Consider the following 27,546-nt stretch of genomic DNA (forward strand, 5'->3'; position numbering starts at 1 on the left):
GTGGATTCAATCAAGGTGACTAGATGTGGCCTTGTTTTGGTTAATTGTGTTGATGAAAATCTCTGAAACAGGAAACACTTATCTCCCTCACTAGCTTTAAGCACCAGCTGTCAGAGCAGCTCACAGATTACTGCACCTGTACATAGACCACCTATAATTTAGCCCAAACAACTACCTCTTTCCCTACTGTATTTATTTAGTTTTATTTATTTATTTTGCTCCTTTGCACCCCATTATTTTTATTTCTACTTTGCACATTCTTCCACTGCAAATCTACCATTCCAGTGTTTTACTTGCTATATTGTATTTACTTTGCCACCATGGACTTTTTTTGCCTTTACCTCCCTTATCTCACCTCATTTGCTCACATCGTATATAGACTTGTTTCTACTGTATTATTGACTGTATGTTTGTTTTACTCCATGTGGAACTCTGTGTCGTTGTATGTGTCGAACTGCTTTGCTTTATCTTGGCCAGGTCGCAATTGTAAATGAGAACTTGTTCTCAACTTGCCTACCTGGTTAGATAAAGGTGAAATAAAAAATAAATGAAGAATAGAAGAAGCGTGCACTGGATTTGGCTAAATTGCCACATCAGAACATGTGTTGATCTACGGAGCAGGGCGCCTGCCAAAGGAGTTATAGCTGGAGTCTCGTTAGATATACTGTAGATGACGAGTACCTTATTCAGAAAGTGGTCAGTACACGTCACTTGACCCGTATGGTAAATGGAAGGAAGGAGAAAAGCCTATCGCTACTATTGTTGTTTAGGGAGATTCTACATGTGAACATGTGAGGTATGCTGTGAGAGTATTTGTGTCCAAACCACTACAGTGTGGGAATTGTAAAATATATGGTCATGTGTCAAATGTTTGGAGATGGGAGAAATATGGTATTGAAGAATCTTTGAATGGAAAATGTTGCAACTGCGGTGGGGATCTTACTCCAGAGTTCCTTGAGTTGCCCTGTTAGGGTGAAAGCGGTTGAGGTGTCAAGGATCAGGGCTGTTCAGCAGATCTCCTATGTGGAGGAGATGAAGAGAGTCGAAGGGGCTAGAGGCCACAGTGTTGAAGAAGATATGGAGGTGGATGCATTTCTGGCCACAGTGATTAATTGTACAGCAGTGTCCAAGAAGCTGGACATCATTATATCTGCAGCCAAGAAGTTTTGGGGGCTCCAAGACTTCATGGCAGAAGCACTGCAAGGACAATTGTTGCTTGGAAATGTCCTGCCCTCACAGGAGTCTTCTGAGCCTGTGTAGGGACCTGATTATAATTTGTTGTTTTTTTGTTAGAGAAAAGCAGGTTGATTTTGTTTAGTAAAAAAATAGTTGAATAGTTTGTATGATATTTTCAAAAAAATGCATCCACATTATTTCCTTTTTGGGATCCTTATTATCCACTAGCACAGTAGGTGGCATAATCCATAAAACTCAAATGCATGCTTTTCAACCGTTCGCTGCCTGCACCCGCACGCCCGACTAGCATCACCACCCTGGATGGTTCCGACCTAGAATATGTGGACATCTATAAGTACCTAGGTGTCTGGCTAGACTGTAAACTCTCCTTCCAGACTCATATCAAACATCTCCAATCTAAAATCAAATCTAGAATCGGCTTTCTATTCCGCAACAAAGCCTCCTTCACTCACGCCGCCAAACTTACCCTAGTAAAACTGACTATCCTACCGATCCTCGACTTCGGCGATGTCATCTACAAATCAGCTTCCAATACTCTACTCAGCAAACTGGATGCAGTTTATCAGTGCCATCCGTTTTGTTACTAAAGCACCTTATACCACCCACCACTGCAACCTGTATGCTCTAGTCGGCTGGCCCTCGCTACATATTCGTTGCCAGACTCACTGGTTCCAGGTCATCTACAAGTCCATGCTAGGTAAAGCTCCGCCTTATCTCAGTTTACTGGTCACGATGGCAACACCCACCCGTAGCACGCGCTCCAGCAGGTGTATCTCACTGATCATCCCTAAAGCCAACAACTCATTTGGCCGCCTTTCGTTCCAGTTCTCTGCTGCCTGTGACTGGAACGAATTGCAAAAATCTCTAAAGTTGGAGACTTTTATCTCCCTCACGAACTTCAAACATCTGCTATCTGAGCAGCTAACCGATCGCTGCAGCTGTACATAGTCTATCGGTAAATAGCCCACCCAATTTTACCTACCTCATCCCCATACTGTTTATATTTATTTACTTTTCTGCTCTTTTGCACACCAATATCTCTACCTGTACATGACCATCTGATCATTTATCACTCCAGTGTTAATCTGCAAAATTGTAATTATTCGCCTACCTCCTCATGCCTTTTTTTGCACACAATGTATATAGACTCTCTTTTTTTTCTACTGTGTTGTTGACTTGTTAATTGTTTACTCCATGTGTAACTCTGTGTTGTCTGTTCACACTGCTATGCTTTATCTTGGCCAGATCCCAGTTGCAAATGAGAACTTGTTCTCAACTAGCCTACCTGGTTAAATAAAGGTGAAATTTAAAAAAATGTAAAAAGATAATGCACATTCAATTGTTGCAAATAGTATTATATCATAGAAGAATAAGATATTAGGTTGCTAAGTCACTTGGTGTAAGAGCTATTGAAATGTGAATATTGTGATCATGCACTTTGTTGAAGATCCCTAACTAGTTGCATTGACGGGGTGCCAGGGTGTCTCCACAATTGCCATGTGATTACTTAACTCGGGTCAGAATCGGGAAAATAAGACTTGTGCAATGTAAACCCTTTGTCCTTCACAAAAGGGACCAATCTGAGGTGTGTAGCTCAAGTCGTTCGCCAGCTATTGAAGTTTGGAGGTCCGAATGTCTGGCGAATAGCGAATCTCAAGCCAACTTTTCCAGGGTGGGGGACTAGTGTTATGAGTGAATGGGAGAAATGGTATCCTGTGGGTTGACTAGCCCAGCGCTCTTCCAGCTGTGTTTGTTGTTGATTTTGGTACCATACATCAAAGGCAGAACATTTGAGAAATGTCTCCCGGGCAATGCATGTCGATCGGAAAAACCTCCAGTAGTTCTAAGTAAGTGGTCATTGTTTATCCTTGATTTTTTTAAGTTAGCTAGCTCGCTCTTCTATTTTCAGCTGTTCATTATTGTGAAACAGATTGTCAGACAGCGAACAAGGCTAGTTAGGATAAACTCGTGCGTCCAAAAAAAACTCATGCATCATGTTTCTCAAAATATATATATATATATATTTTTTTTTAGATCCGAGTTGAACCGTGTATTATTTCATTACATAAAGGGGATTTAAAAAAAACGAGCTAATATACAAATCAACTAAACTGTTGTTGGTCGATGCATGCTTAATAAGGCTACATTGTTGTCTCCAACATTACAATGTAGCATCTGTCTCCAATTGTTTGAAATGGAACTTAATTTGACTTGGACATTTTGTTTCCCATGCGCTACAATGTCTCTAGCGACCGGTCTATCTAGCTGCTGTTACTATGTAACAGAAATGTAACCACATTGTAGTAATTCTGTTTTCTGTCATTGAGAACAGAAAATGATCAGTCCTATCACCATTTTAATTATACTCAGTTATACAGTTAATCATGAAAATAATTATAGCAGCCTAGAAATTAGTAGTATGATTTGTATGTTTCAACAAAGGTTGTCTCACTGCCGTATCTAGAGTTTGGCAAGTTACATTTAACGGTACCCTAGCAGTATTTGTAAGTCTACATGCATGTGATAGCAGTCAGTAAAGTTTTCCCTAGGTCAGTGTTTCTCAAAATCTGTTCACGTTTCGTGTTTTTGCCCTAGCACTGCACAGCTGATACAAATCATCAAGCTTTGATTGTTTTAATCAACTGTGTAGTAATGGGGCATAAACCAAAACGTGCACCTCTTGGGGTCCCAAGGGCTGAGTTTGGGAAATGCTGCCCTAGGGTTTCCTTTCTGGTTTCAGCTTTTAACTTGTGGTTGACTCAGGGTCACAAAGGGTTGTATGTAATCACAGACTCACATGTTGAAATTTTAATCTGGCAGGTTTTCAGTGATTGACCACTAATCTCTACATTAACCCCCCCCCCTCCCCCCAACCATGAGTTTGTCTCAAATAGTTCAAGAAATGGGGGTAGGGGGGTAGGAAAAGATGGGAGGTACACTCAGTGGTTTTTCTAGTACATTGGGCTAATAAATGGCAACTGATCACCTTTATCACACTCTAAATTGATAATGTCTTTGATTGGCAATCCTCATCATATTGTCTTGTCCCACAGTTCCTGGGGACCTGGGGAACCAGCTGGAGGCCAAGCTGGACAAGCCCAGCGTGGTTCACTACATCTGCTACAAAAAGACTGACGCCTACTTCACATTATGGCTCAACCTGGAACTGATGGTGCCGGTGGCCATTGACTGCTGGATTGACAACATAAGGTCAGTGCTTAGTGTTGTGTGAGGTGGAAAATAGGGTGATTGGTGCCAGGAGGGGTTGGGGGTATCTGATTTAGTATGAGCTCTGTATAAAGCTACTGTCAGAATCTCTACTGGCAACTTGACATTAATAATAAAATAATTGTAATACTATTACGTAGCTGGCTGGGTAGGCATGAGAGAGAGGGATCTGTTTTTCTAGAGATCTGTTTTTCTGTAGCCTAGGTTGAATAGGTTATCTTCTGACCTTTGAATCCCCTTTGTAATCAATATGTTTTCAACAATTAGTCGGTCTCAGAGCGTATAGTTCATTTAATAGTGAAGCCATAGTTCACAACCAGTTGGGTCTTTCTTTTCTCCCCGATTAGGACTAGTTCCTCTTGAAATGCAGAAATTCTACTGAAAAATCATTCAAACAGGTGCTTCCAGATGGGTCACTAACCAAGTAACTACATGTCATTGTGCTGTGGCTTTATTCCAGGAACAGCTCATGAATTAAGGGAAGAAGTGAAAGTTTCCAATTCTATCCCATATCATCTTCACAATACTTATATTGTAAACTGTAATGTCATTGTAATTAAAGGTAGACTCAGCTAAATGACTGCCATGAGCAACACTGCAGATATTGAGTGAGATGCAACCCTTTGCTCTCACAGTATCTGTGCCTGTGCAAGGGTTTGCTTCATGCTATTACAGCACGCTAGCCACGGGACTAAAAAGTGCAGAGAAGTTGAGCCTTGCGCGTCAACGCTCTTAGTAGTTTTGGAAATTGACCCACTATGCTGTTTTTCCTGCATCCACATCATATCGCCGAGTCCATCTTGAACTTTTCTAATATTCTGGGATGTCTGTCTGCATTAGACTGATTTATAACCGTACAACAAGGCAGACAGAAGCACCTCCGGGGGTAGATGTCAGAGTGCCTGGCTTTGGACAGACCTTCCCTCTGGAATACCTTGACCCTAGCAAGGGCGACGTTGGTGAGTGGACCCATCACCCTAGCGTGCCTAAAGTATCTATTCAACAGTCTCCCTAATAGTGTGCGAGTATGTCAGTCTTTGCTTGTGTGTGGGTTTAAGTGAGCTACTATTGTTTTTGTTGCAGGTGTGTATTTCTTCAACATAGTGCAGGCACTGGTGGAGTGGGGATACACCAGAGATGACGATGTTCGAGGAGCGCCGTATGACTGGCGTAAAGCTCCAAGTAAATCAGTCTCTTTTCATTTTCTTACACACACATTTTAATGTAGATGCATGTCTGTCAAAGAAACATTTGTGGTCTGATGAACAGAGCTTGGTCTTTGGATGGATTGTATGTCCTTGCAAGGAGCTAGCAATGTTATTGACACCCCCTAGAACTCTCAAACTCAACTCTGGACCTCGAAGCCAGTCCCACTGCTTTTTTTTCATTGGTCCCCTCTAATCAGGGACTCATTTAGACCTTGGACAACAGGTGGGTGAAATTAATGATCAGGTAGAACAGAGAACCAGCAGGCTCTGGATCTTGTAGGTTATAGGGATGGCTCCCTTTTTTTTTCTTCAATTTTTGCCTAAAATTACATACCCAAATCTAACTGCCTGTAGCTCAGGCCCTGAAGCGAGGATATGCATATTCTTGGTACCATTTGAAAATAAACACTTTGAAGTTTATGGAAATGTAGGAGAATATAACAACAGATCTGGTAGAAGGAAATACAAAGGGAAAAAAATGTTGTTTTTTTTACCACCATCTTTGAAATGCAACAGAAAGGTCACAGTTCTAGCCATCACTCTGGTTGTAATTTCGATGGTGTCCATAAGATGGCAGCAGTGTATGTGCTTTAATTGAGCTTTTCCAGTATTAGTAGCCATATTAAGTCCATATTAAGTTCAACAATTGCAAAACACCCAGTTTTCACAACTCTCCATATTCTTACTTTTTGTCCAAAAGGAAAGGCTTGCTGTCGCACAAGGTTAGCAGCTACATTTTGCCACAGACACAGGGTTTCCAGATAATCCCGTAAAGCCAAGCTCATTGGCTATCTAGCTAACTTTGTTTGACCCCGATTGGTGCTAATTTAACAAAGTTACAGTCGATCAAATGAAGACCGCTCGAGTCATCGGCGTGCCATAAAGGCGTCGCTCTCTGACCAAATTTGGTGTCTTATAGGATATACTACACCCCTAATGATATAGTGAAGTCTGGTTTATGTTCTAGGATCTCTGAGGAATAAATACGAACATGATTTGACCGGTTGAAACAATGTTTAGGGTTAGATTTTCACAGATTCCGTTCTTTGCAAGTTGAACGAGTGGAAATGCAAAATCGATCGTGCATGCTATATGGACCTTTTTAGGATATGAAAAATGATTTTATCTGACAAAACTACACTTCATGTTATCTCTGGGACCCTTTGGATGAAAAATCAGAGCAAGATTTCAGAATGTAAGTACACATTTCACCTTCAGAGGTGAATTTATCAAACCTATCGCAGTGAGAACATTTGTTGTTGTTTCTCTAAAATCTGCGATTGTGACAAGGCGCTGCATGATTTACAACTGTCCTGTTGACAGGACGCCTATCCCGAAGAAGTTGTAAGAGTTAAATGCCCTAGACTAGAGTCTACGGGTCCGGGGCTGGGTTTCTACTAAGCTAACATATGGAATTCTTTTAAGACGGTCATACCGAGGATCATTTCGCTATTTTATTTTGAATTATAGGACCCCTGTAGGAATAAAATATATATTTTACAAACTCTTCCGTTCAAAAGTTTGGGGTCACTTAGAATTATATATTTTTTTGTCCCATTAAAATAACATTAAATTGATCAGAAGTACAGTGTAGACATTAATGTTGTAAATGACTATTGTAGCTGGAAAATGCATTATTTTAATGGAATATCTACATAGGTGTACAGAGGCCCATCAGCAACCATCACTCTGTTCCAATGACAGATTGTGTTAGCTAATCCAAATATCATTTTAAAAGGTCAATTGATCATTAGAAAACCTTCCCTTGTCACAACTCACCTGATTGGCTCTAACACATTAAGTTAAAACCTTTCGTGACTTGGGGGCAGTATTTTCATTTTTGGAAAAATAACATTCCCGTAGTAAACGGGATATTTTGTCAGGATAAGATGCTAGAATATGCATATAATTGACAGCTTAGGATAGAAAACACTCTAAAGTTTCCAAAACTGTAAAAATATTGTCTGTGAGTATAACAGAACTGATATTGCAGGCGAAAGCCTGAGAAAAATCCAATCCGGAAGTGACTCACGCGGGATGGGGAATCACTAAAGGTTTTAAGAAATTCCACAAATGAACTTTTAACAAGGTATACCTGTTAATTGAAATGCATTCCAGGTGACTACCTCATGAAGCTGGTTGAGAGAATACCAATAGGGTGCAAAGCTGTCGAAGGCCAAAGGGTGGCTACTTTGAAGAATATAAATTATATTTAGATTTGTTTAACACTTTTTTTGGGGGGGGGGGGACTACATGATTTCATATGTGTTATTTCAGTTTTCACAATTCTACAATGTAGAAAGTAGTACAAATAAAGAAACCCTTGAATGAGTAGGTGTCCAAACTTTTGACTGGTACTGTATATATTTTTGGGAATGTGGAAATGCCTTATTCACTTCCATAAAAATGGTTTGGCCCGGTACATTACAGCACTTGTAAGGGTTGTAGAGCAAAAAAGAGTACATGTTCGTGAGTCATCTCGCCATAAGAGTGGTCATATTAGTTTGTACCCAAAACCTACAGATATTTTTCGGGATCTGGTCTGACAAACACCGCTGTAGCTCTTCCATTGCAGATGCGTTAGGCTGACATCTGTAGCTTAAAACATATTTTTTTATCATTACACTAATTAGATTTTTGCGGGGGCGCGGACATCGACTATAGGTTGATAGTCTTCGTTGTCAGGTTGTTTTTAGCCTTCTATTGTAAGATTTATTACCTGACTTCGGTCCAGTCATTATGGGCGACATTTAAGAGGAAAGGGAAAGATGGGTGTTAAGACCTTTTTAGTGTATTGAATATATACTGAACACAAATATAAATACAACAATTTTCCCATGACTTTACTGAGTTATAGTTCATATAAGGAAATTAGTCAATTGAAATAAATTAATTAGGCCCTCATCTATGGATTTCACATGACTGGGCAGGGGCACAGCCATGGGCGGGCCTGGGAGGCCATAGGCTCACCCATTCCGGAGCAAGGCCTACCCACTGGGGATCCAGGCCCAGCCAATTTTTCCCTACAAAAGGGCTTTATTACAGACAGAAATAGTCTTCAGTTTCATCAGCTGTCCAGGTGGCTAGTCTCATGATCCCACAGGTAAAGAAGCCAGATGTGGAGGTCCTGGGCTGGCTTGGTTATTCGTGGTCTGCGGTTGTGTGGCCGGTTAGACATATTGCAAAATTCTCGTCTAAAATAACGTTGGAGGCGACTTATGGTAGAGAAATTAACATGAAATTCTCTGGCAACAGCTCTGGTGGACATTCCTGCAGTCATCATGCCAATTGCACACTCCCTCAAAATGTTTGAGTGGCCTTTTATTGTCCCCAGCAGAAGGTGCACCTGTGTAATGATCATGCTGTTTAATCAGTTTCTTGTTATACCACACCTGTCAGGTGGATGGATTATCTTGGCAAATGATAAATGCTCACTAACAGGGATGTAAACAAATTTGTGCACAAATGAGAGAAGCTTTTTGTGCATATGGAACATTTGTGATCTTTTATTTCAGCTCATGAAACATGGAACCAACACATTACACGTTGCGTTTTATATTTTTGTTCTAATAACAATATTTAATTGCAGTAGTTTGGAATGATCAGTCTCATGCATGTTTTCCCCCATTTTTAATAGATGAGAACAAAGCCTACTTTTTGAGACTGCAACATATGATTGAGGAGATGGCCGTGAAGGCTAGGGGTCCGGTTGTCCTGATAGCCCACAGCATGGGGAACATGTACACCCTGTATTTCCTGAACCATCAGCCCCAGGCCTGGAAGGATCGCTACATCAAGGCCTTTGTGTCCCTGGGTGCACCTTGGGCTGGTGTGGCTAAAACCCTGAGAGTTGTGGCTTCTGGTAAGCGTTTGCATATGCTTTTCTGCATGAATTACATAGGTGTCAGAACCACAATAGTAAAGTTACTGTGGGCTGCATACTATTTAATGTTTAGCAACCATGTATTTTATATCTACACTATTGCATTGGATTATAATGTCTCTTTCCTTGCAGGTGATAATAACCGTATCCCAGTCATCAGTTCACTAGAGATCCGCTCACAGCAGCGCTCTGCGGTCTCAACCACATGGCTGTTCCCATACGCACATTCCTGGCCTGCTGACAAGGTGCTAATCCAAACACCCACCACCAACTACACAGTGAAGGACTACCAACGCTTCTTCAAGGATATCGACTTTGAAGATGGCTGGGAGATGCGTCAAGACACTGAACCACTGGTCAGTGCACTAGAGCCCCCTGGGGTGGCCATACACTGTCTTTATGGCAGCGGAGTGCCCACAGCAGAGGGTTTTCTCTACACCATCTTTCCTGATACAGACCCCACACTGATTCTCGGAGATGGGGATGGGACGGTCAACCTGCTGAGTGCCACCCAGTGCAAGCGTTGGATAGGCCACCAGACACAGCCTGTCCATATGTTTGAACTGGAGGGGAATGAGCATGTGGCCATGTTGCGCAACTTTACCACAGTAACCTACATCAAGACTGTGCTCTTTGGCCCTTGAGCAACCTTAACCAACTACTGCCCCTCGTCTTGCTGTCTTATGTGACAAATTCACAAAGATAAAGAACGGGGATAGTACAAAGAGAGAACTGATAGGCATTTGGACACATGACGGTCTCAGAGCCTGAGGAGGAATTGATGACGGCACTGAATGTTTTATCCTATTTTAAATTATCCCCTCAGCAGACATTTGCTGTTTTTCCAAATTTGTACTATGTTAATTGATAATATTTGTAAAGGTCTTTCCCCAATTAACTCAGATTCCCAGGTTGTAACAGTTTAATAGGTGAATTAGCAGCAGTAAGCTGTGATGAATTAATAAAATCAGGGTCTTGTTGTCGATGCTGGATTGCTTACAGGACAGGAAGACATGGTCTGATCACCTTGATTGTAACTATGCCATTGCGCTATGGTTGGACTTGAACAATATATTGCTGGAACTATCATGACCTGTGTGTTGTGACGATTAAGTAAAATATAATGTTAAACATTGCATTAAGCCAGCCTTCTGTGTGAGCTCTTTGTTATTAAAGTAAGAAGGGGTGACACTCAATATTAGCCTCATCATAGGTTCCTCTTCCCTAGTCTCTTCTCACATCTGCTGTGGAGCGTGCCTGCAGAGCGCCTAGAGTCTGGCAAAAACAAACTACCTCTTTCCCTCGGTCTTAACACATCTATCATATCAACATGCAACACTTAATCAGGGTTTCTGTATTCATCAATTCTAGTCATTGCATTTTATCGTCTGGATTATAATTTTTGGATTATTCCATCCTCTCTTAAATAAAAGCTTAACGGGTCTATCCTACTAGTTCACATCAAGTCGAGCTCTTTATAAAGAATGGATTAAGGGCTGTGAAGATTAATGGAACAGATTAAAGCTTTAGCTGACAACTGTGTCATAGGTCAATAAGTATTTGAAATACTCTTAATCTCAGGTCTAGGGTCAGTGTCTTGTCATACAGGAACTGTAGCAGAAATGCTTGAACACATGTTTTAGCAAAACAAGCCTCACGTACGAAGATATGCGCAACCTTCAAAGGAAGTTGCTTGATCAATATCGCATCACTGCCGTTTTCTAGATTGAATCAAATAACCTTTCACTCATTTAAAAATATACTTTTTTCACATTTTACTGTTGAGGTATCCAACATTACAGACTGAATGACAACTGGTTTTGTCAGTGTAGTGGAATGGAAAAGGTCTTGTTCCCAGCCTTACAACGCAGCTCTTGACAATCCAGCCTCAAGAGAAAGGGTCCATCCTCATGGGAGTCGACCAGACCCTGATGGGCGAGAGAACACAATGTGTGCATTCAGTTAAATAGAGCGTTCACTACGTGGCATAACAGCTTGTACTGAATGACACATTTCCCCAAAACGTTCAACATTCTTAAAACAGACACTGAGGTACGTTTGCTCCGTTTGGTGGGTGTGGCTTGAAGCAATGAGTGATGTATTTAATATTTATTATTTAACTAGGCAAGTCAGTTAAGAACAAATTCTTACTTACGACGGCCTACGGGAACGGGGGCTTGGATTTAAAATAATAGGACAAAACATCACAACAAGAGACACCACAACACTACATAAAGAGACCTTCGATGACAACAGCACGGCAGCAGCACATGTTAGCAACACAAAAGATGGTACAAACATTGGGCAAAGACAACAGCACAAAAACAATACATCACGCAAAGCAGCAACAACTTTCAGTAAGTGTCCATGATTGAGTCTTTGAATGAAGAGATGGAGATACAGTGCCTTGCGAAAGTATTCGGCCCCCTTGAACTTTGCGACCTTTTGCCACATTTCAGGCTTCAAACATAAAGATATAAAACTGTATTTTTTTGTGAAGAATCAACAACAAGTGGGACAACATTTATTGGATATTTCAAACTTTTTTAACAAATCAAAAACTGAAAAAGTGGGCGTGCAAAATTATTCAGCCCCTTTACTTTCAGTGCAGCAAACTCTCTCCAGAAGTTCAGTGAGGATCTCTGAATGATCCAATGTTGACCTAAATGACTAATGATGATAAATACAATCCACCTGTGTGTAATCAAGTCTCCGTATAAATGCACCTGCACTGTGATAGTCTCAGAGGTCCGTTAAAAGCGCAGAGAGCATCATGAAGAACAAGGAACACACCAGGCAGGTCCGAGATACTGTTGTGAAGAAGTTTAAAGCCGGATTTGGATACAAAAAGATTTCCCAAGCTTTAAACATCCCAAGGAGCACTGTGCAAGCGATAATATTGAAATGGAAGGAGTATCAGACCACTGCAAATCTACCAAGACCTGGCCGTCCCTCTAAACTTTCAGCTCATACAAGGAGAAGACTGATCAGAGATGCAGCCAAGATCACTCTGGATGAACTGCAGAGATCTACAGCTGAGGTGGGAGACTCTGTCCATAGGACAACAATCAGTCGTATATTGCACAAATCTGGCCTTTATGGAAGAGTGGCAAGAAAGCCATTTCTTAAAGATATCCATAAAAAGTGTCGTTTAAAGTTTGCCACAAGCCACCTGGGAGACACACCAAACATGTGGAAGAAGGTGCTCTGGTCAGATGAAACCAAAATTGAACTTTTTGGCAACAATGCAAAACGTTATGTTTGGCGTAAAAGCAACACCCTGAACACACCATCCCCATTGTCAAACATGGTGGTGGCAGCATCATGGTTTGGGCCTGCTTTTCTTCAGCAGGGACAGGGAAGATGGTTAAAATTGATGGGAAGATGGATGGAGCCAAATACAGGACCATTCTGGAAGAAAACCTGATGGAGTCTGCAAAAGACCTGAGACTGGGAAGGAGATTTGTCTTCCAACAAGACAATGATCCAAAACATAAAGCAGAATCTACAATGGAATGGTTCAAAAATAAACATATCCAGGTGTTAGAATGGCCAAGTCAAAGTCCAGACCTTAATCCAATCGAGAATCTGTGGAAAGAACTGAAAACTGCTGTTCACAAATGCTCTCCATCCAACCTCACTGAGCTCGAGCTGTTTTGCAAGGAGGAATGGGAAAAAATTTCAGTCTCTCGATGTGCAAAACTGATAGAGACATACCCCAAGCGACTTACAGCTGTAATCGCAGCAAAAGGTGGCGCTACAAAGTATTAACTTAAGGGGGCTGAATAATTTTACACGCCCAATTTTTCAGTTTTTGAATTGTTAAAAAAGTTTGAAATATCCAATAAATGTCGTTCCACTTCATGATTGTGTCCCACTTGTTGTTGATTCTTCACAAAAAAAACAGTTTTATATCTTTATGTTTGAAGCCTGAAATGTGGCAAAAGGTCGCAAAGTTCAAGGGGGCCGAATACTTTCGCAAGGCACTGTACCTGTCCAGTTTGAGTGTTTTTTGCAGCTTGTTCCAGTCGCTAGCTGTAGCGAACTGAAAAGAGGAGCGACCCAGGTATGTGTGCTTTGGGGACCTTTAACAGAATGTGACTGGCAGAACGGGTGTTGTATGTGGAGGATGAGGGCTGCAGTAGATATCTCAGATAGGGGGGAGTGAGGCCTAAGAGGGCTTTATAAACAAGCATCAACAAGTGGGTCTTGCGACGGATATACAGATCCAGTTTACAGAGCAGTATATAGTGCAGTGATGTGTCCTATAAAGGAGCATTGGTGGCAAATCTGATGGCCGAATGGTAAAGAACATTTTGCCGCTCTAGAGCACCCTTACCTGCCAATCTATAAAATACGTCTCTGTAATCTAGCATGGGTAGGATGGTCATCTGAATCAGGGTTAGCTTGGCAGCTGGGATGAAAAAGGAGCGATTACAATAGAGGGAACCAAGTCTAGATTTAACCCTTGCCTGCAGCTTTGATATATGCTGAGAGAAGGACAGTGTACCGTCTAGCTATACTCCCAAGTACTTGTAGGTGACTACCTCAAGCTTTAAACCCTCAGAGGTAGTAATCACACCGGTGGGGAGAGGGGCATTCTTCTTACCAAACCACATGACCTTTATTTTGGAGGTGTTCAGAACAAGGATATGGACAGAAAGCTTGTTGGACACTGAGAAAGATTTGTTGTAGAGCGTTTAACACAAAATCTGGGGAAGGGCCAGCTGAGTATAAGACTATCATCTGCATATACAGTGGCTTGCAAAAGTATTCACCCCCTTAGGCATTTTTCCTATTTTGTTGCCTTACAACCTGGAATTAAAATAGATGTTTTGGGGGTTTGTTTCATTTGATTTACAAAACATGCCTACCACTTTGAAGAAGTAAAATCTTTTTTGTGAAACAAGACAAAAAAAAAAAAACTTGAGTGTGCATAACTATTCACCCCCTCAAAGTTAATACTTTGTAGAGCCACCTTTAGCAGCAATTACAGCTGCAAATATCTTGGTGTGTCACTATAAGCTTGGCACATCTAGCCACTGGGATTTTTGCCCATTCTTCAAGGCAAAACTGCTCCGGCTCCTTCAAGTCGGATGGGTTCCGCTGGTGTACAACAATCTTTTAGTCATACCACAGATTCTCAATTGGATTGAGGTCTGAGCTTTGACTAGGCCATTCCAACACATTTAAAATGTTTTCCCTTAAACCACTCAGGTGTTGCTTTAGCAGTATGCTTAGGGTCATTGTCCTGCTGGAAGGTGAACATCCGTCCCAGTGTCAAATCTCTGGAAGACAAACAGGATTCCCTTAAGAATTTCCCTGTATTTAGCGCCATCCATCATTCCTTCAATTTGGACCAGTTTCCCAGTCCCTGCTGATGAAAAACATCCCCACAGCATGATGCTGCCACCACCATGCTTCACTGTGGGGATGGTGTTATCGAGGTGATGAGAGGTGTTGGGTTTGCGTCAGACGTAGCGTTTTCCTTGATGGCCAAAAAGCTACATTTCTGACCAAAGTACCTTCTTCCATATGTTTGGGGAGTCTCCCACATGCCTTTTGGCGAACACCAAACATGTTCGCTTATTTTTTTCTTTATGCAATGGCTTTTTTCTAGTCACTCTTTCGTAAAGCCCAGCTCTGTAGAGTGTACGGCTTAAAGTGGTCCTATGGACAGATACGCCAATCTCTGCTGTGGAGCTTTGCAGCTCCTTCAGGGTTATCTTTGGTCTCTTTGTTGCCTCTCTGATTAATGCCCTCCTTGCCTGGTCCGTGAGATTTGGTGGGCGGCCCAATCTTGGCAGGTTTGTTGTGGTGCCATATTAATTCCATTTTTTAATAATGGATTTAAATGGTGCTCTGTGGGATGTTCAAAGTTTCTGATATTTTTTTATAACCCAACCCTGATCTGTACTTCTCCACAACTTTGTCCCTGACCTGTTTGGAGAGCTCCTGGTCTTCATGGTGACTCTTGCTTTTCATGGTGACCCTTGCTTGGTGGTGCCCCTTGCTTAATGGTGTTGCAGATTCTGGGGCCTTTCAGAACAGGTGTATATATATATATACTGAGATCATGTGACACAGATTGCACACAGGTGGACTTTAACTAATTATGTGACTTCTGAAGGTAACTGGTTGCACCATATCTTATTTAGGGGCTTCATAGCAAAGGGGGTGAATACATATGCACACATCACTTTTCAATTTTTTTTTTCTCCAGAATTTTTTTCACTTCACCAATTTGGAATATTTTGTGTGTGTCCATTATATGAAATCCAAATAAAAATATATTTAAATTACAGGTTGTAATGCAACAAAATAGGAAGGATGAATACTTTTGCAAGGCACTGTACATGGATGGGAGAGCTTCCTACTGCCTGAGCGATGTTGTTGTTGTAAATTGAGAAGAGCATGGGGCCTAGGATCGAGCCTTGGCGTACTCCCTTGGTGACAGGCAGTGGCTGAGACAGCAGATGTTCTGTCTTTATACGCTGCATTCTTTGAGAGAGGTAGTTAGCAAACCAGGCCAAAGGCCCCTCAGACACCAATACTCCTTAGTTGGCTCACAAGAATGGAATGGTCTACCTTATCAAAAGCTTTGGCCAAGTCAATAAAAATAGCAGCACAACATTGCTTAGAATCAAGGGTGACATAATTTAGGACCTGTAAGGTTGCAGTGACACATCCATAACCTAAGCAGAAACCAGATTACATACCAGAGAGAATACTATAGACATCAAGAAAGCCAGTCAGTTGATTATTGACAAGTTTTTCCTTTTGATAAACAGGGCTAAACAGAAATTGGCCTATAACAGTTAGGATCAGCTTGAACTACCCCTTTAAATAAAGGACACACTGTGGCTGCCTTCCAAGCAATAGGAACCTCCCCAGAGAGGAGAGGCAGGTTAGAAAGGTCAGAGATAGGTTTGGCGATGATAGGGGCAGCAACCTTGAAGAAGAAAGGGTATAAACTATCTGAACCAGATGTTTTTTGGGGGTCAAGTTTAAGGAGCTCCTTTAGCACCTCGGACTCAGTGACCGCCTGCAAGGAGAAACTTCGTAGCGGGGGGGGGGGGGGGGGGGGGGGGAAGAGGGAGGAGCATCTGCCTAGTCGCATTAGAAAGGTTGGGAGATGAGGAAATGTTGGACGGGCAAGGAGGCATGGCCGTTTTCCAGAACTTCTTGGGGTTAGACCCATAGAGGGAGAACTGCTCCTTAAAGTAACTAACTTTGGCCTTCCGGATAGCCTGAGAGCACTTATTTCTCATTTGCCTGATCGAGAGCCAGTCAGCCTGAGCATGCGTGTGCCGAGCCTTTCACCAAATGGAATTCTTGAGGTGGAGTAACTCTGCCAGATCACAGTTGAACGAGGGACTGAACCTGTTTTTAATTCTAATTTTATTTACGGAGGCATGTTTGTTAACAATACCACTGAAACCATCAAAAAATAAAGTCCAAGTGTCTTCCACAGAGGGGATCAAGCTGATTCTATACCAATTTAGAGGCCAGGTCATGAAGGAAGCCTTGCTCATTCAAGTTTTTTAGCAAATCAGAACAGGTCGTTTCACTGAGCAGCCATTACGAACACAGGCTGGAAAACAGTGATCACTAAGGTCATTACAGAGAACACCAGACTGATTCCTATCAGGATTATTTGTGAGGATAACATCAAGGAGAGTATACTTTTCTGGGTGTTTGGAGTCATACATTATGGGATTGGTAATAATCTGAGAAAGAGTTACGGAGTCCCATTGCCTTAGGACTTGGTCAGGTGGTTTAAGCATGTCCCAGTTTAGGTCACCTAGCACAACAAATTCAGACTGCTGATCAGGTGCTGATGGTGGACGATAACACCCAGCAACAGTCAACAAAGAGCTATTTGAAAGTGAAATGCTTAAAACCAGCAAATCAAAATTGTTTGGAGACAAACTTGGTGGAGACAACCGAGCACTGAAGGTGATCCTTGGTAAAAAATTGCCACACCACCACCTTTGGAAGATCAGTCTTGCCAAAAAATGTTATAACCAGAAAGGTTAACAGTGTTCAAAACACTCTTTCTTAACCACGTCTCAGTAATGACCAACACATCTGGATTGGAGCTGTATTTATAGGGCAGCGGTGTATTTTGAACCCACAAACCAACTCCTCTACGTTTCTCAAATTGTCATTCAGAACAGCACAGTTTAATTTAATGTTGCATTACATTTTTTCATGCTGAACGCAGGTCAGGCTTTAGGCTCTGAGTGAGACACTGGGGCTGTTTCATTCCCGATAGGATTAGATAGCCGATGAGATCAACATGGCAGAAACTAGACGAAGTTAGCCTATGGTTTGCATCTATCAAGTCCTCTCAAAGCCACAGGTGGAGGAAACAGCCATAGATGTTATTAAAACAGATACATGGACAGAATAAACATATAGGAAGAGGTCATACCTGCAACTCCTGCAGACACTTTTTGCGAATGTGTTCAGTGCAGTCACCAACACACCAGGCCAGACTTATATGGAAGGAAGGATTCTAGAAGAAAAGTGAAAGTTCAGTATTCACTCTTCATCTTATGCAATACTGTTTATTTGTTTATCAATTCCTTGCTCAACAGTGCTACTAGTGTCTGAAACATGCTCCTGCAGTGACCAAATCCTATGTCAATGCACCTAACAGATATTTGAGAGATGTCAGAAGAATTGTGAGAGAGATAGAACAGTGATGGGTTGATAATCGAGTGTATTTTTAATACGCTAAATTGTTTTGTGTTCAGACCTTGTAAAACGTGTCAAGGTTGAACTCCTCCATAGTGCTGTCCACTGCTTTCACAAGCTCTAGTAGCTGAGCCTGTCCTGTGGAGACTTCCATAGCCAGGAACATCCTGTCGGGGAGAGCAGAAGACTAGACCATAAGACTAGCTGCAAAATAAACCATAAGTCTAAGCACTTTAGAATGCACTTCTTCATTCATGCTGTCAATGATCGTGATAAGAGATCCTACTGTACCTGGTTCTCTCATCATTAGAGTAGACCTTCAGCTTCTCAGCCAAACAAATGAACCTATAAACAAGATCATAATCATTTTACCTCATCCAGACTATAGTATTTGTTTGCTGCCTGCGTACTTCTGGTGACATGCATCCTCTAACCAAAATATAACAACAGAGAATAGTAACTCCACTTCCACATAAACAAAGGGACTAAACATAATAGCTGGGTGTACTGAGAAGAATAGCATACCTCCTGCTGTGTGTCAAGCCTGTTCTGAGGGACTGTATGAAAGGCTGGATCCAGTGATGCCTCAGAACCACTGTCTTAGATAAACTGAGGTGAAACTCATCTGTATGAGTGAGGGAGAAGCTGTGGGATGCTGCTACTTCAGTCATCTCATCAAGCAGCTCCAAGAACCCTTCCTCTGGGATGTCTAAGGAAGGAAATAAGAAGAAGTGGCAGGATGTTAAAACCGACAGCAAGCAATCCTTCAAGACAAAAACATTGTGTATGTGAGTGTATGCAGCTCTGAAGATAAGGCATTTACATGGAAAGTACACGTAAGTTGCCCAGTTTCCCCTCTCGTGTTTGAAGGAGCGAATCCGTCCACCATGTTGCATGCTGTCGTCAGTCAGTGGGTCCTCATCTTCCTCCGTGAACATGTCCAGCACACTGCCAGGAACAGGCAGTCTCGACTTGGAGTCATCTTGCTCCCTATTCACAGATACACTTACTGAGATGTGATTAAAGATATCAATCAAGGAACAAATCAACTTATAACAATGAGACATACTCGTTTGGGAGATGTCATAGGCTATCTAGCTGACGATAGAGAACAGTTGAAACAATATTTGGGAAAGGAAGTTACCTTGCATTGAGGGTGTGCTCTTCTGATTTGTGCTTCTTCCTCAATGAGTTGTCATCTTTGTGCCAACTTTGCTTCCTTTTTGTTACATTCCCTCCTAATCGTAAATGTTCTGTCTCCTCTTCAGAGCTGCTACTATAACTGACTAACATTCTTCTAAATAAAGGTCATACATCAATCCTTATATCAAGTTTCTTGATTCGTATCTAAAATCAATTTAAAAAAAAATGTGCAGTGAAGTTACAGAAACGTTGACTAACGAATGGCTTGCGATATTCTTCCGAGAAAAACACAGTTGTTGTGGGTAATTTATGTCCCCCTGAAACAAGAACGTTCAAATAGGTTCCATATTCAGTGACATATCGTACAGAATTAATTTTGACAGTAGCCTATATTTAATCATAATTTACTTAATGTTAGTATCATTTAACTAGCTACTTATGTGGAGTATGTCAAATTCAATATGATTGTCTTGTCAGAAGTGATTATTTGAAACATCCTCCCTTTATAGCAGCATGATCTTCTAGATAGCATAGCAAGGCAGCCACACACCCTTACTTAAAATCAAATAACATTATTTGTGAAAATTCACAAGTGTATTACTGTAATGCATAGTTATACTCATTGACGAAAGATAAACGCTATTCGTTGCAGGTTCCGGGTATATGTTGTGAGCATGCCAATTAAAACTTGGATCATTCATGTTCCCGTGCCTGGGCAGGATCTCTGAGGCTAGCCAGTTAGCTAGCTAACGTTTTATTCCAAATACTCTCGCCTTTTTAAACGGGAGGAGAATGGCCCTGGCCTAGCTATCACACATTGACAGGGTGTTAAGGAAGTTACCCCTCTGGGCTGAATAGAATATTAGAAATGTAGTGCGGTCATTTGGAACGACACAAAAGCTCTGAATTCGTCGGACCCGGAGTGGCTCTTGTGGAAACCCGCCGCGCCACAGCTTCGACAGGCCGAGGCTGCGGAGATGAAGGAACAGATTCTACGGCCTACGAATCATTTTCCATTTCTGGAAAAATTATCAGACGCTACAAAGAACTTTCAGTGAAACGTTAAAGGTATGTTACCAGTAATACTGTCCTCAATATGTCACAAGTATCCTACTTCTGTAGATCAGTTAGCTAACGACATCAATAACCAAATATTTTCCGAGCCCAGCATTAGCAAATGCTAACTAGCTACCTCGCCATACAGATTTATGCTGCTGCAATCTGAGACAGACTGTCGCCCGCCACTGTAAAAATGATGGGCCGTATACTTTTCTCCCTTTTGTGGCAAATGGCGTAGTTAGCTAGGTTTGCGTTACTGCATGAACACCCCCAATGGATGCGTATTGATTGTGTTCACGCTGTGGATGATTTGCATACAACCAATACTGCAATCATGGGGGGATGGGGGTGAAGGATTTCTTCAAATGGGATGGCAGAGAAACGGATGGGTCAAATAGTCGTCACCGAAAGCCTGCCAACACAGACAGCTCGTTGATCACCCCAAACCAATATGATTGACCCATTCTGGAAAGGGTAGTGGCGTTCTGCTGACCAGATAGAATGTTGAAAAAATAGACTGGTACTCGGACTCACAAGTTTAGATATTGTCTGCCTACTTATAATACGACTGATATGAGGGCATTTGTTTGGATATATTTTAGTGTGTTTGTAGTGATGGATCATTAGGCAGGTAAACGGAACTGATGTAGCCTATCCCTCTAGAGCTTTAATCTGATGGATGGATAGGGTAATTTCCGTGTAAAACCCATGAGCACCAACATGTGAAATTTTATAGGAGCATATCACATTTGGTGTTAAACGAAAGCTAAGAGTATGTTTTGGGGAAATGGAGGCATAGATATGTTTTTCAAACATTTTCCATCCTAAAAATGTATTTAGGAATAAGCAAAAGCTTTGGTCACACAGATAGAAAAGGGGTCTTAAAAAACATCTACTAGGAAAAAGTCTTAAAAGGGGTTAGAAATACATCACAACACATGAATGTTAAAGTAAAGGCTCCTGCCAATTAATATTTAGTTTGACACATTATTTACCTTAAATATTGCCTAGTGTCTATTCATTCTGTTACCAAAAACCTACATACAGTTGCATTCGGAAAGTATTCAGACCCCTTTACTTTTTCCACATTTTGTTTTCCGTTACAGCCTTATTCTAAAATTGATTTGGAAAATAACAATCTACACACAATACCCCATAATGACAAAGCAAAAACTGTTTTTTAAACATTTTTGCAAATGTATTACAAGTTGAAAAGGGAAATCACATTTACATAAGTATTCAGACCCTTTACTCAGTACTATGTTGAAACACCTTTGGCAGCAATTACAGCCTCAAGTCTTCTTGGGTACTAGCTTGGCACAACTGTATTTGTGGACGTTCCCCCATTATTCTCTGCAGATCCTCTCAAATTCTGTCAGGTTGGATGGGGAGCGTCGCTGCACAGCTATTTTCAGGTCTCTCCAGAGGGTTCAAGTGTGGGCTCTGGCTGGGCCACTCAAAGACATTCAGAGACTTGTTCCCGAAGGCACGCCTACATTGTCTTGACTGTGTGCTTAGGGTCTTTGTCCTGTTGGCAGGTGAACCTTCACACCATTCTAAGGTCCTGAGCACTCTGGAGCAGGCTTTCATCAAAGATCTCTCTGTGCTTTGCTCTGTTCACCTTTCCCGTATGGATGGTGCCAGGTTTCCTCCAGATGTGACGCTTGGCTTTCAGGCCAAAGGGTTCAATCTTGGTTTAATCAGACCAGAGAATCTTGTTTCTCGTGGTCTAAGTCCTTTAGGTACCTTTTGGCAAACTCCAAGCAGGCTGTCATGTGCCTTTTACTGAGGAGTGGCTTCTGTCTGGCCACTCCATACAGGCCTGATTGGTGGAGTGCTGCAGAGATGGTTGCCCTTCTGGAAGGTTCTCCCATCTCCACAGAGGAACTCTGGAGCTCTGCCAGAGGAACCATTGGGTTCTTGGTCACCTCCCTGACCAAGGCCGTTCTCCCCAGATTGCTCAGTTTGGCAAGTGGTGGCCAGATCTAGGAAGAGTCTTGGTGGTTCCATATTTGTTCCATTTTAGAATGATGGAAGCCAGTGTGTTCTTGGACTTTCAATGCTACACTTTTTTTTGGTACCTTTCCCCAGATCTGTTCTTCGACACAATCCTGTCTCGGAGCTGTACAGACAATTCCTTCAACCTCATGTCTTGGTTTTTGCTCTGACATGCACCGTCAACCCTAGGACCTTATATAGACAGGTCTGTGCCTTTCCTAATCATGTCCAATCAATTGAATTTACCTCAGATGGACTCCAATCAAGTTGTAGAAACATCTCAAGTATGATCAATGTAAACAAGATGCATCAGAGCTCAATTTTTTTATTCTCTTAGCAAAATGTCTGAATACTTATTTAAATAAGGTATTTCTGTTTGTTTTTTTGCCCCCATTTTTTTTTCTCACTTTGTCATTATGGGGTATTTTGTGCACTGTTCCTCAAATAAATGTGTTTTAGTAACATTTTCAGTGGCAATTGTTAAAAGTAGACTACATATTTATCTAGGCAAGTCAGTTAAGAACAAATTCTTATTTACAATGACGGCCAAACTCTCCCCTAACTCGGACGATGCTGGGCCAATTGTGCACCGCCCTATGGGACTCATGATCACGGCCGGTTGTGATACAGCCCAGGATCGAACCCGGGTCTGTAGTGACGTCTCTAGCACTGCGATGCAGTTTCTTAGACCATCACTCGGGAGTCTGTTTGTTCAACTTTGCAATACATTTTTTTTTTGCTTGGCATACATTTTAAAGTGAAAAAGTGAGTGCCAGCCTCACTCTGTTACGTGGAATTGCCCATATAGTCGTAGCAGTGTTGTCTTCTGACCTGCTTCCTCTGAAGTCTATACTTTTGGGCTCTGATAATTATTCTGTTGTCTAAGGGGAAGTCTCTGTGAAACTGAGATTTTGCACATCTTCTAGGAAGCCATAACACACACTGTAGTAATGAATAGTTGAATAATAATTGTTTCCTTTTTCTGCAGTTATCAGAAGAGGACTTGAAGACAGGTGGAGACGGTGTATTTTCTTTTTTCTAAATTTAAATGTCTTTGCAGCAGGTGTTATTCCTCTGCACATTATTTTCAGACACAATCTATTGCATCCTAGAAACAAGCCCTTTGTCATATTTTCTACGTGCTTATGTTCGTCACTGACATGGCAGACTAAGTTACTGAGATTTTCCACCCCGTCCACCGATCAATGTACCTTTGATTTTTCTTCATAAAAAGACCCAGTACAATATAAAACTGAATCCCTACACGAGAGCCAGGATGTCCGAGGCGTGGCAGCAGCACGCTGTTGCTCCTCCTCCGGTGGTGCACACCATACCACCAGGGGCGGAGAACGCGTTGGGCTGTGCTGTCTACGGTATCGTCCTGCAGCCTGACCCTGCTCTGCAGCAGTCACAGCAGCAGCACCAGCATGGCCAGCAGCACAGCCAGCAGCATGGGCAGCAGCAGCAGCAGCACCCTGCCCAGGTACAGCAGCCTTCTCTGCAGGTAGGGGGCGAGGGCGGCCACAAGTGTGGGGCATGCGGCCACGACATCTCCCACCTGGCCAACCCACATGAGCACCAGTGTATGGTGAGCCAGGACCGCTCCTTCCAATGCACCCAGTGCATGAAGATCTTCCACCAGGCCACTGATCTGCTGGAGCACCAATGTGTGCAGGTAGAACAGAAGCCCTTTGTGTGTGGTGTGTGTAAGATGGGCTTCTCCCTCCTCACCTCGCTGGCACAGCACCACACCTCACACAACAGCACCAACCCCATGAAATGCTCCATTTGTGAGAAGACCTACCGACCGGGCTCCTCTGGAAACACCACGCCCAGCTCCTCTGCCACCAACCCTCAGCAGCCGTCTGCTGATGGAGCCTCTTCCAGTGGGAGTGCAACAGTGGGATCCTCTTCCTCAATTACATTTCCATCGGCCCGTGACAGGCCCTACAAGTGCTCTGTCTGCCAGAAGGGCTTCAGGCACCTGTCAGAGCTGGCCCGCCACGAGCGTGTGCACACCGGAGAGAAGCCCTTCAAGTGTGACACGTGTGACAAGAGCTTCAGCCAGTCCTCTCACCTGGCCCATCACCAGCGCACCCACAGCTCTGAGCGCCCATACAAGTGTGCTGTGTGTGACAAGAGCTTCAAGCACCGCTCCCACCTGGTGCGCCACATGTACGCCCATTCCGGAGAGCACCTGTTCAAGTGCAACCTGTGTGAACTGCACTTCAAGGAGTCTTCTGAACTGCTGCATCATCCATGCCACCCACAAGGGGCACGCCCCTTCCGCTGTGCCACCTGTGGAAAGGGCTTCAAGCGTCCATCAGACCTGCGGCAGCATGAGCGCACTCACTCTGAGGAGCGTCCCTTCCACTGTGAGGAGTGCCAGATGAGTTTCAAACAACAGTATGCCCTGGTGCGCCACAGGCGCACACACAAAAACCCTTCTGACCGCCCTTTCAAATGCAACCTTTGCGACAAAGGCTTCCTGCAGCCATCCCATCTGCTGTACCACCAGCACGTCCACGGCATGGAGAACCTGTTCAAGTGCGCGTCCTGCCAGAAGGAATTCAGTCAGTCAGGAGAGCTGCTGCGCCACAAGTGCGGTGAGTCGTCCTCTTCATCTAGGGACACAGACAAGCCCTACAAATGTGACGTGTGCGGCAAGGGATACAAAAAGAGTTCGACACTGCAGCGACATCAGAACTCGCACTGCCAAGAGAAGCCCCTAAAGTGCTCCCTATGTGACCGCCGCTTCCTGTCATCCTCAGAGTTCGTGCAGCACCGCTGCGACCCGTCCCGAGAGAAGCCCCTCAAGTGCCCCGACTGCGAGAAGCGCTTCAAGTACTCGTCTGACCTGAATCGGCACAGGCGCGTCCACACCGGGGAGAAGCCCTACAAATGTGCTAGCTGTGACAAAGGCTTCAAGCAACGGGAGCACCTGGCCAAGCATCAGAGTGTGCATTCCAGAGATGCCCAGTTCAAGTGTGTTTGGTGTGGAGAGCGCTTTGGAGACCTGGGAGCTTTGCAGGAGCACACAGTCCAGCACACAGCTGAAGGAGGGGGTTACCCTGTGCCACCTTGCATATAGTTATGCCCCTCCATTCTGTACAAGTTCATAGCAAACGTCCCTGTCTACCATTAATTTGCAGCACCCAGCTTAACACACTTGAACTGGGCATCTCTGGAGTGCACACTCTGGTGCTTTCCAGAGATGCCCAGTTCAAATGCTTTGGAGACCTGGGAGCCTTGCAGGAGCACACAGTCCAGCACACATCTGAAGGAGGGGGTTACCCGATGGTAGGTTACTCTGTGCCAACTTGCATATAGTCACGCCCCTCCCTTATTTTCCAGTTCATAGCAAATGTCCCTGGCTAGCCCTAATTTGCCCCCAGCATATAGAATCCCTAACCTCACTTCCCATCTGAAACTGTTATCAGTCTCCCCTACCCCCAAAATCCCATACAAATGATCATTGTCTCATAAAATGGAAGTCACAGCTTGTCATTGTACTGCCAAGTGTCACTGCTTTAGGGCTACCATCTGAAGGACAGAGGAGAAGAAACCATCAAGGATATGTCTTTCACTTCAAACTCTAGGGTGGATGTTCTAGTCCAGGGCCCAGTTTCTGAAAAGCATCTTAAGGCTAAGTTAATCGTTAGAACCTTTTGTAGGAGCATCGTTCAATCTCTGAGCTGTTTCCCAAAGCCATCGTTATTGGCGGTGCACTTGAAAACGCTCGTAATCTAACTCCTGCCTCAGACCACTCGTAGAACAGCGAAGTGCGACGTTAAATGCTTTTTTCGTCTTCCCGCGTCACTTTATATACACAAGATCTCCACTAAACTTAGAATCACATGGTTTATCCCTCTCTGTGAACAAAGTTAACTACAAATGCACAGTTGCCAATATCTTTGCAATTGATACAAACAAGCAACGTATAAAAAGATGCTTCAAATGAAAACTGAGATTACTGCACTCAAATATACATACAGTAGGCTATAGTCCTATTTCAACCATATTGAAATACATTTGATGTTCAGTAAATTCAGTTCTATTTTGCTAGCTGTACACTACTGTCTCATTTGTCTCAGTATACTGTATTTCATGATGTGTAGCCTAACGTGTGCAGTGATGTGCCAAATCAGTGATGTTTTTTTTTGGGGGGGGGGGGGCATTTTTATTGGCATTAGAATAAGCCGCCTCAATATTTGCAGCGGTAGGTAATAATATCTCTCTAGGAACTCATCCGTAGTCAGTATTGTGGAATACTTCTGTTTCGATCCTATCAGTATCGACACATGCTCCAACGATGCACTTAGCGACTCTTCTCTCTGTGTGGTGTTTTGCGTAACACATGTTATGTCTTCGGCCATTGAAAGAAAGAAGAATCGTTAAAACACTCAGAAGCCTAAGTTCCACTGCTTTCGGGGAAACTGGGCCCAGGTCAATTACCTTCTCCTCTATCCTTGAATCAACTGCCCAAGAAGGAAAAAAGGAAAGAAATGTACATCACCACATTAGCCTACATTTCTGTCTATGAAAAGCTTTGTATTTGTACATAAGTAACCTTGTAGACTTGTATAGGAAAGGGAATGTGGACCAGTTCCCCTCAACCTGCTCGACAGGTCTGTAAGTGTTAAGGGTTGCACCATGACCCAGAACTCTTCTCTTGCCAAAAGTGGTTGTCACTCTAGAACCCATCTACAGAGTTGCTGCATGCAGTAATGTTCCATACTCTTACCCAGGATAGACTTGAATTATTGCTAAGTTTCAGCAGTTGCTACAGTCTGCTGATGGCCTCTTGCTTTTTTTTATTATTTAGGAATCAATTACGCTGTATCAACGCTGATATAAAATGTTTTTGTTGGGTGGGTAGTGGGTCGAGATTATTGTGTATTGGTTACTTTTCCACAACCTCATATCACTGTAGTAGCAGTGTATGTATATACACTAAAATCAGACACCTCTTTACCCTTTGTGCTTTAGTATTTTTAAGCTTTTTATGTATAAGTATCAACTCCACAACTATTAGTGTGTTTTTTTTTGTGTGTTTTTTTTTAAACATGAGGGTTTATTGTGCTATTGTGAAATATTACATATGCTTGTGAGTGTATTTGGAAGTAT

At 42.7% G+C, this 27,546-nt stretch overlaps 3 protein-coding genes across 4 annotated transcripts; 2 read left to right on the forward strand and 1 right to left on the reverse strand.

Annotated features, from left to right (window-relative positions):
* The first annotated feature begins 2,654 nt into the window (after window positions 1-2,654).
* Window positions 2,655-10,662, forward strand: LOC139370681 (phospholipase A2, group XV). The gene is made up of 6 exons (XM_071110307.1): window positions 2,655-3,044; window positions 4,251-4,407; window positions 5,266-5,384; window positions 5,509-5,607; window positions 9,271-9,495; window positions 9,649-10,662. The coding sequence occupies exons 1-6, from the start codon at window positions 2,894-2,896 to the stop codon at window positions 10,158-10,160; spliced, it is 1,263 nt and encodes a 420-aa protein (XP_070966408.1). The 5' UTR covers window positions 2,655-2,893; the 3' UTR covers window positions 10,161-10,662.
* On the reverse strand, window positions 9,110-20,101 carry LOC139370690 (U6 snRNA biogenesis 1). Of its 2 annotated transcripts, none has more exons than XM_071110330.1 (7): window positions 19,364-20,101; window positions 19,043-19,209; window positions 18,745-18,928; window positions 18,511-18,564; window positions 18,281-18,386; window positions 17,954-18,037; window positions 9,110-11,444 (listed from the first exon to the last, which is right to left on the reverse strand). In XM_071110330.1, the coding sequence occupies exons 1-7, from the start codon at window positions 19,510-19,512 to the stop codon at window positions 11,340-11,342; spliced, it is 849 nt and encodes a 282-aa protein (XP_070966431.1). In that variant the 5' UTR covers window positions 19,513-20,101; the 3' UTR covers window positions 9,110-11,339. The 2 variants fall into 2 exon arrangements, with proteins under 2 accessions (XP_070966431.1, XP_070966420.1); XM_071110319.1 differs by having other exon boundaries at window positions 19,043-19,224; window positions 19,364-19,665.
* A 104-nt stretch (window positions 20,102-20,205) lies between these two features.
* Window positions 20,206-26,916, forward strand: LOC139370673 (zinc finger protein 319b). The gene is made up of 2 exons (XM_071110295.1): window positions 20,206-20,430; window positions 23,408-26,916. Exon 2 carries the CDS (start codon window positions 23,696-23,698, stop codon window positions 25,508-25,510), a length of 1,815 nt encoding a protein of 604 aa, XP_070966396.1. The 5' UTR covers window positions 20,206-20,430; window positions 23,408-23,695; the 3' UTR covers window positions 25,511-26,916.
* Window positions 26,917-27,546: the final 630 nt, after the last annotated feature.

Source organism: Oncorhynchus clarkii, chromosome 2 (assembly GCF_045791955.1).
Source record: "Oncorhynchus clarkii lewisi isolate Uvic-CL-2024 chromosome 2, UVic_Ocla_1.0, whole genome shotgun sequence".
Classification (NCBI taxonomy): domain Eukaryota; kingdom Metazoa; phylum Chordata; class Actinopteri; order Salmoniformes; family Salmonidae; genus Oncorhynchus; species Oncorhynchus clarkii.

What these genes read in the sequence shown, in the direction of transcription:
- LOC139370673 (XM_071110295.1), top strand. Translation starts at nt 23,696, where the DNA reads ATGTCCGAGGCGTGGCAGCAGCACGCTGTTGCTCCTCCTCCGGTGGTG.
- LOC139370681 (XM_071110307.1), top strand. Translation starts at nt 2,894, where the DNA reads ATGGGAGAAATGGTATCCTGTGGGTTGACTAGCCCAGCGCTCTTCCAG. An exon ending in TGCTGGATTGACAACATAAG is followed by an intron (nt 4,408 to 5,265) that starts GTCAGTGCTTAG and finishes TGTCTGCATTAG; the next exon opens with ACTGATTTATAACCGTACAA. An exon ending in CCTGAGAGTTGTGGCTTCTG is followed by an intron (nt 9,496 to 9,648) that starts GTAAGCGTTTGC and finishes CTTTCCTTGCAG; the next exon opens with GTGATAATAACCGTATCCCA.
- LOC139370690 (XM_071110319.1), bottom strand. Translation starts at nt 19,512, where the DNA reads ATGTTAGTCAGTTATAGTAGCAGCTCTGAAGAGGAGACAGAACATTTA. An exon ending in AACTTACGTGTACTTTCCAT is followed by an intron (nt 18,929 to 19,042) that starts GTAAATGCCTTA and finishes TTCCTTCCTTAG; the next exon opens with ACATCCCAGAGGAAGGGTTC. An exon ending in ACCTTGACACGTTTTACAAG is followed by an intron (nt 18,038 to 18,280) that starts GTCTGAACACAA and finishes CTTTTCTTCTAG; the next exon opens with AATCCTTCCTTCCATATAAG.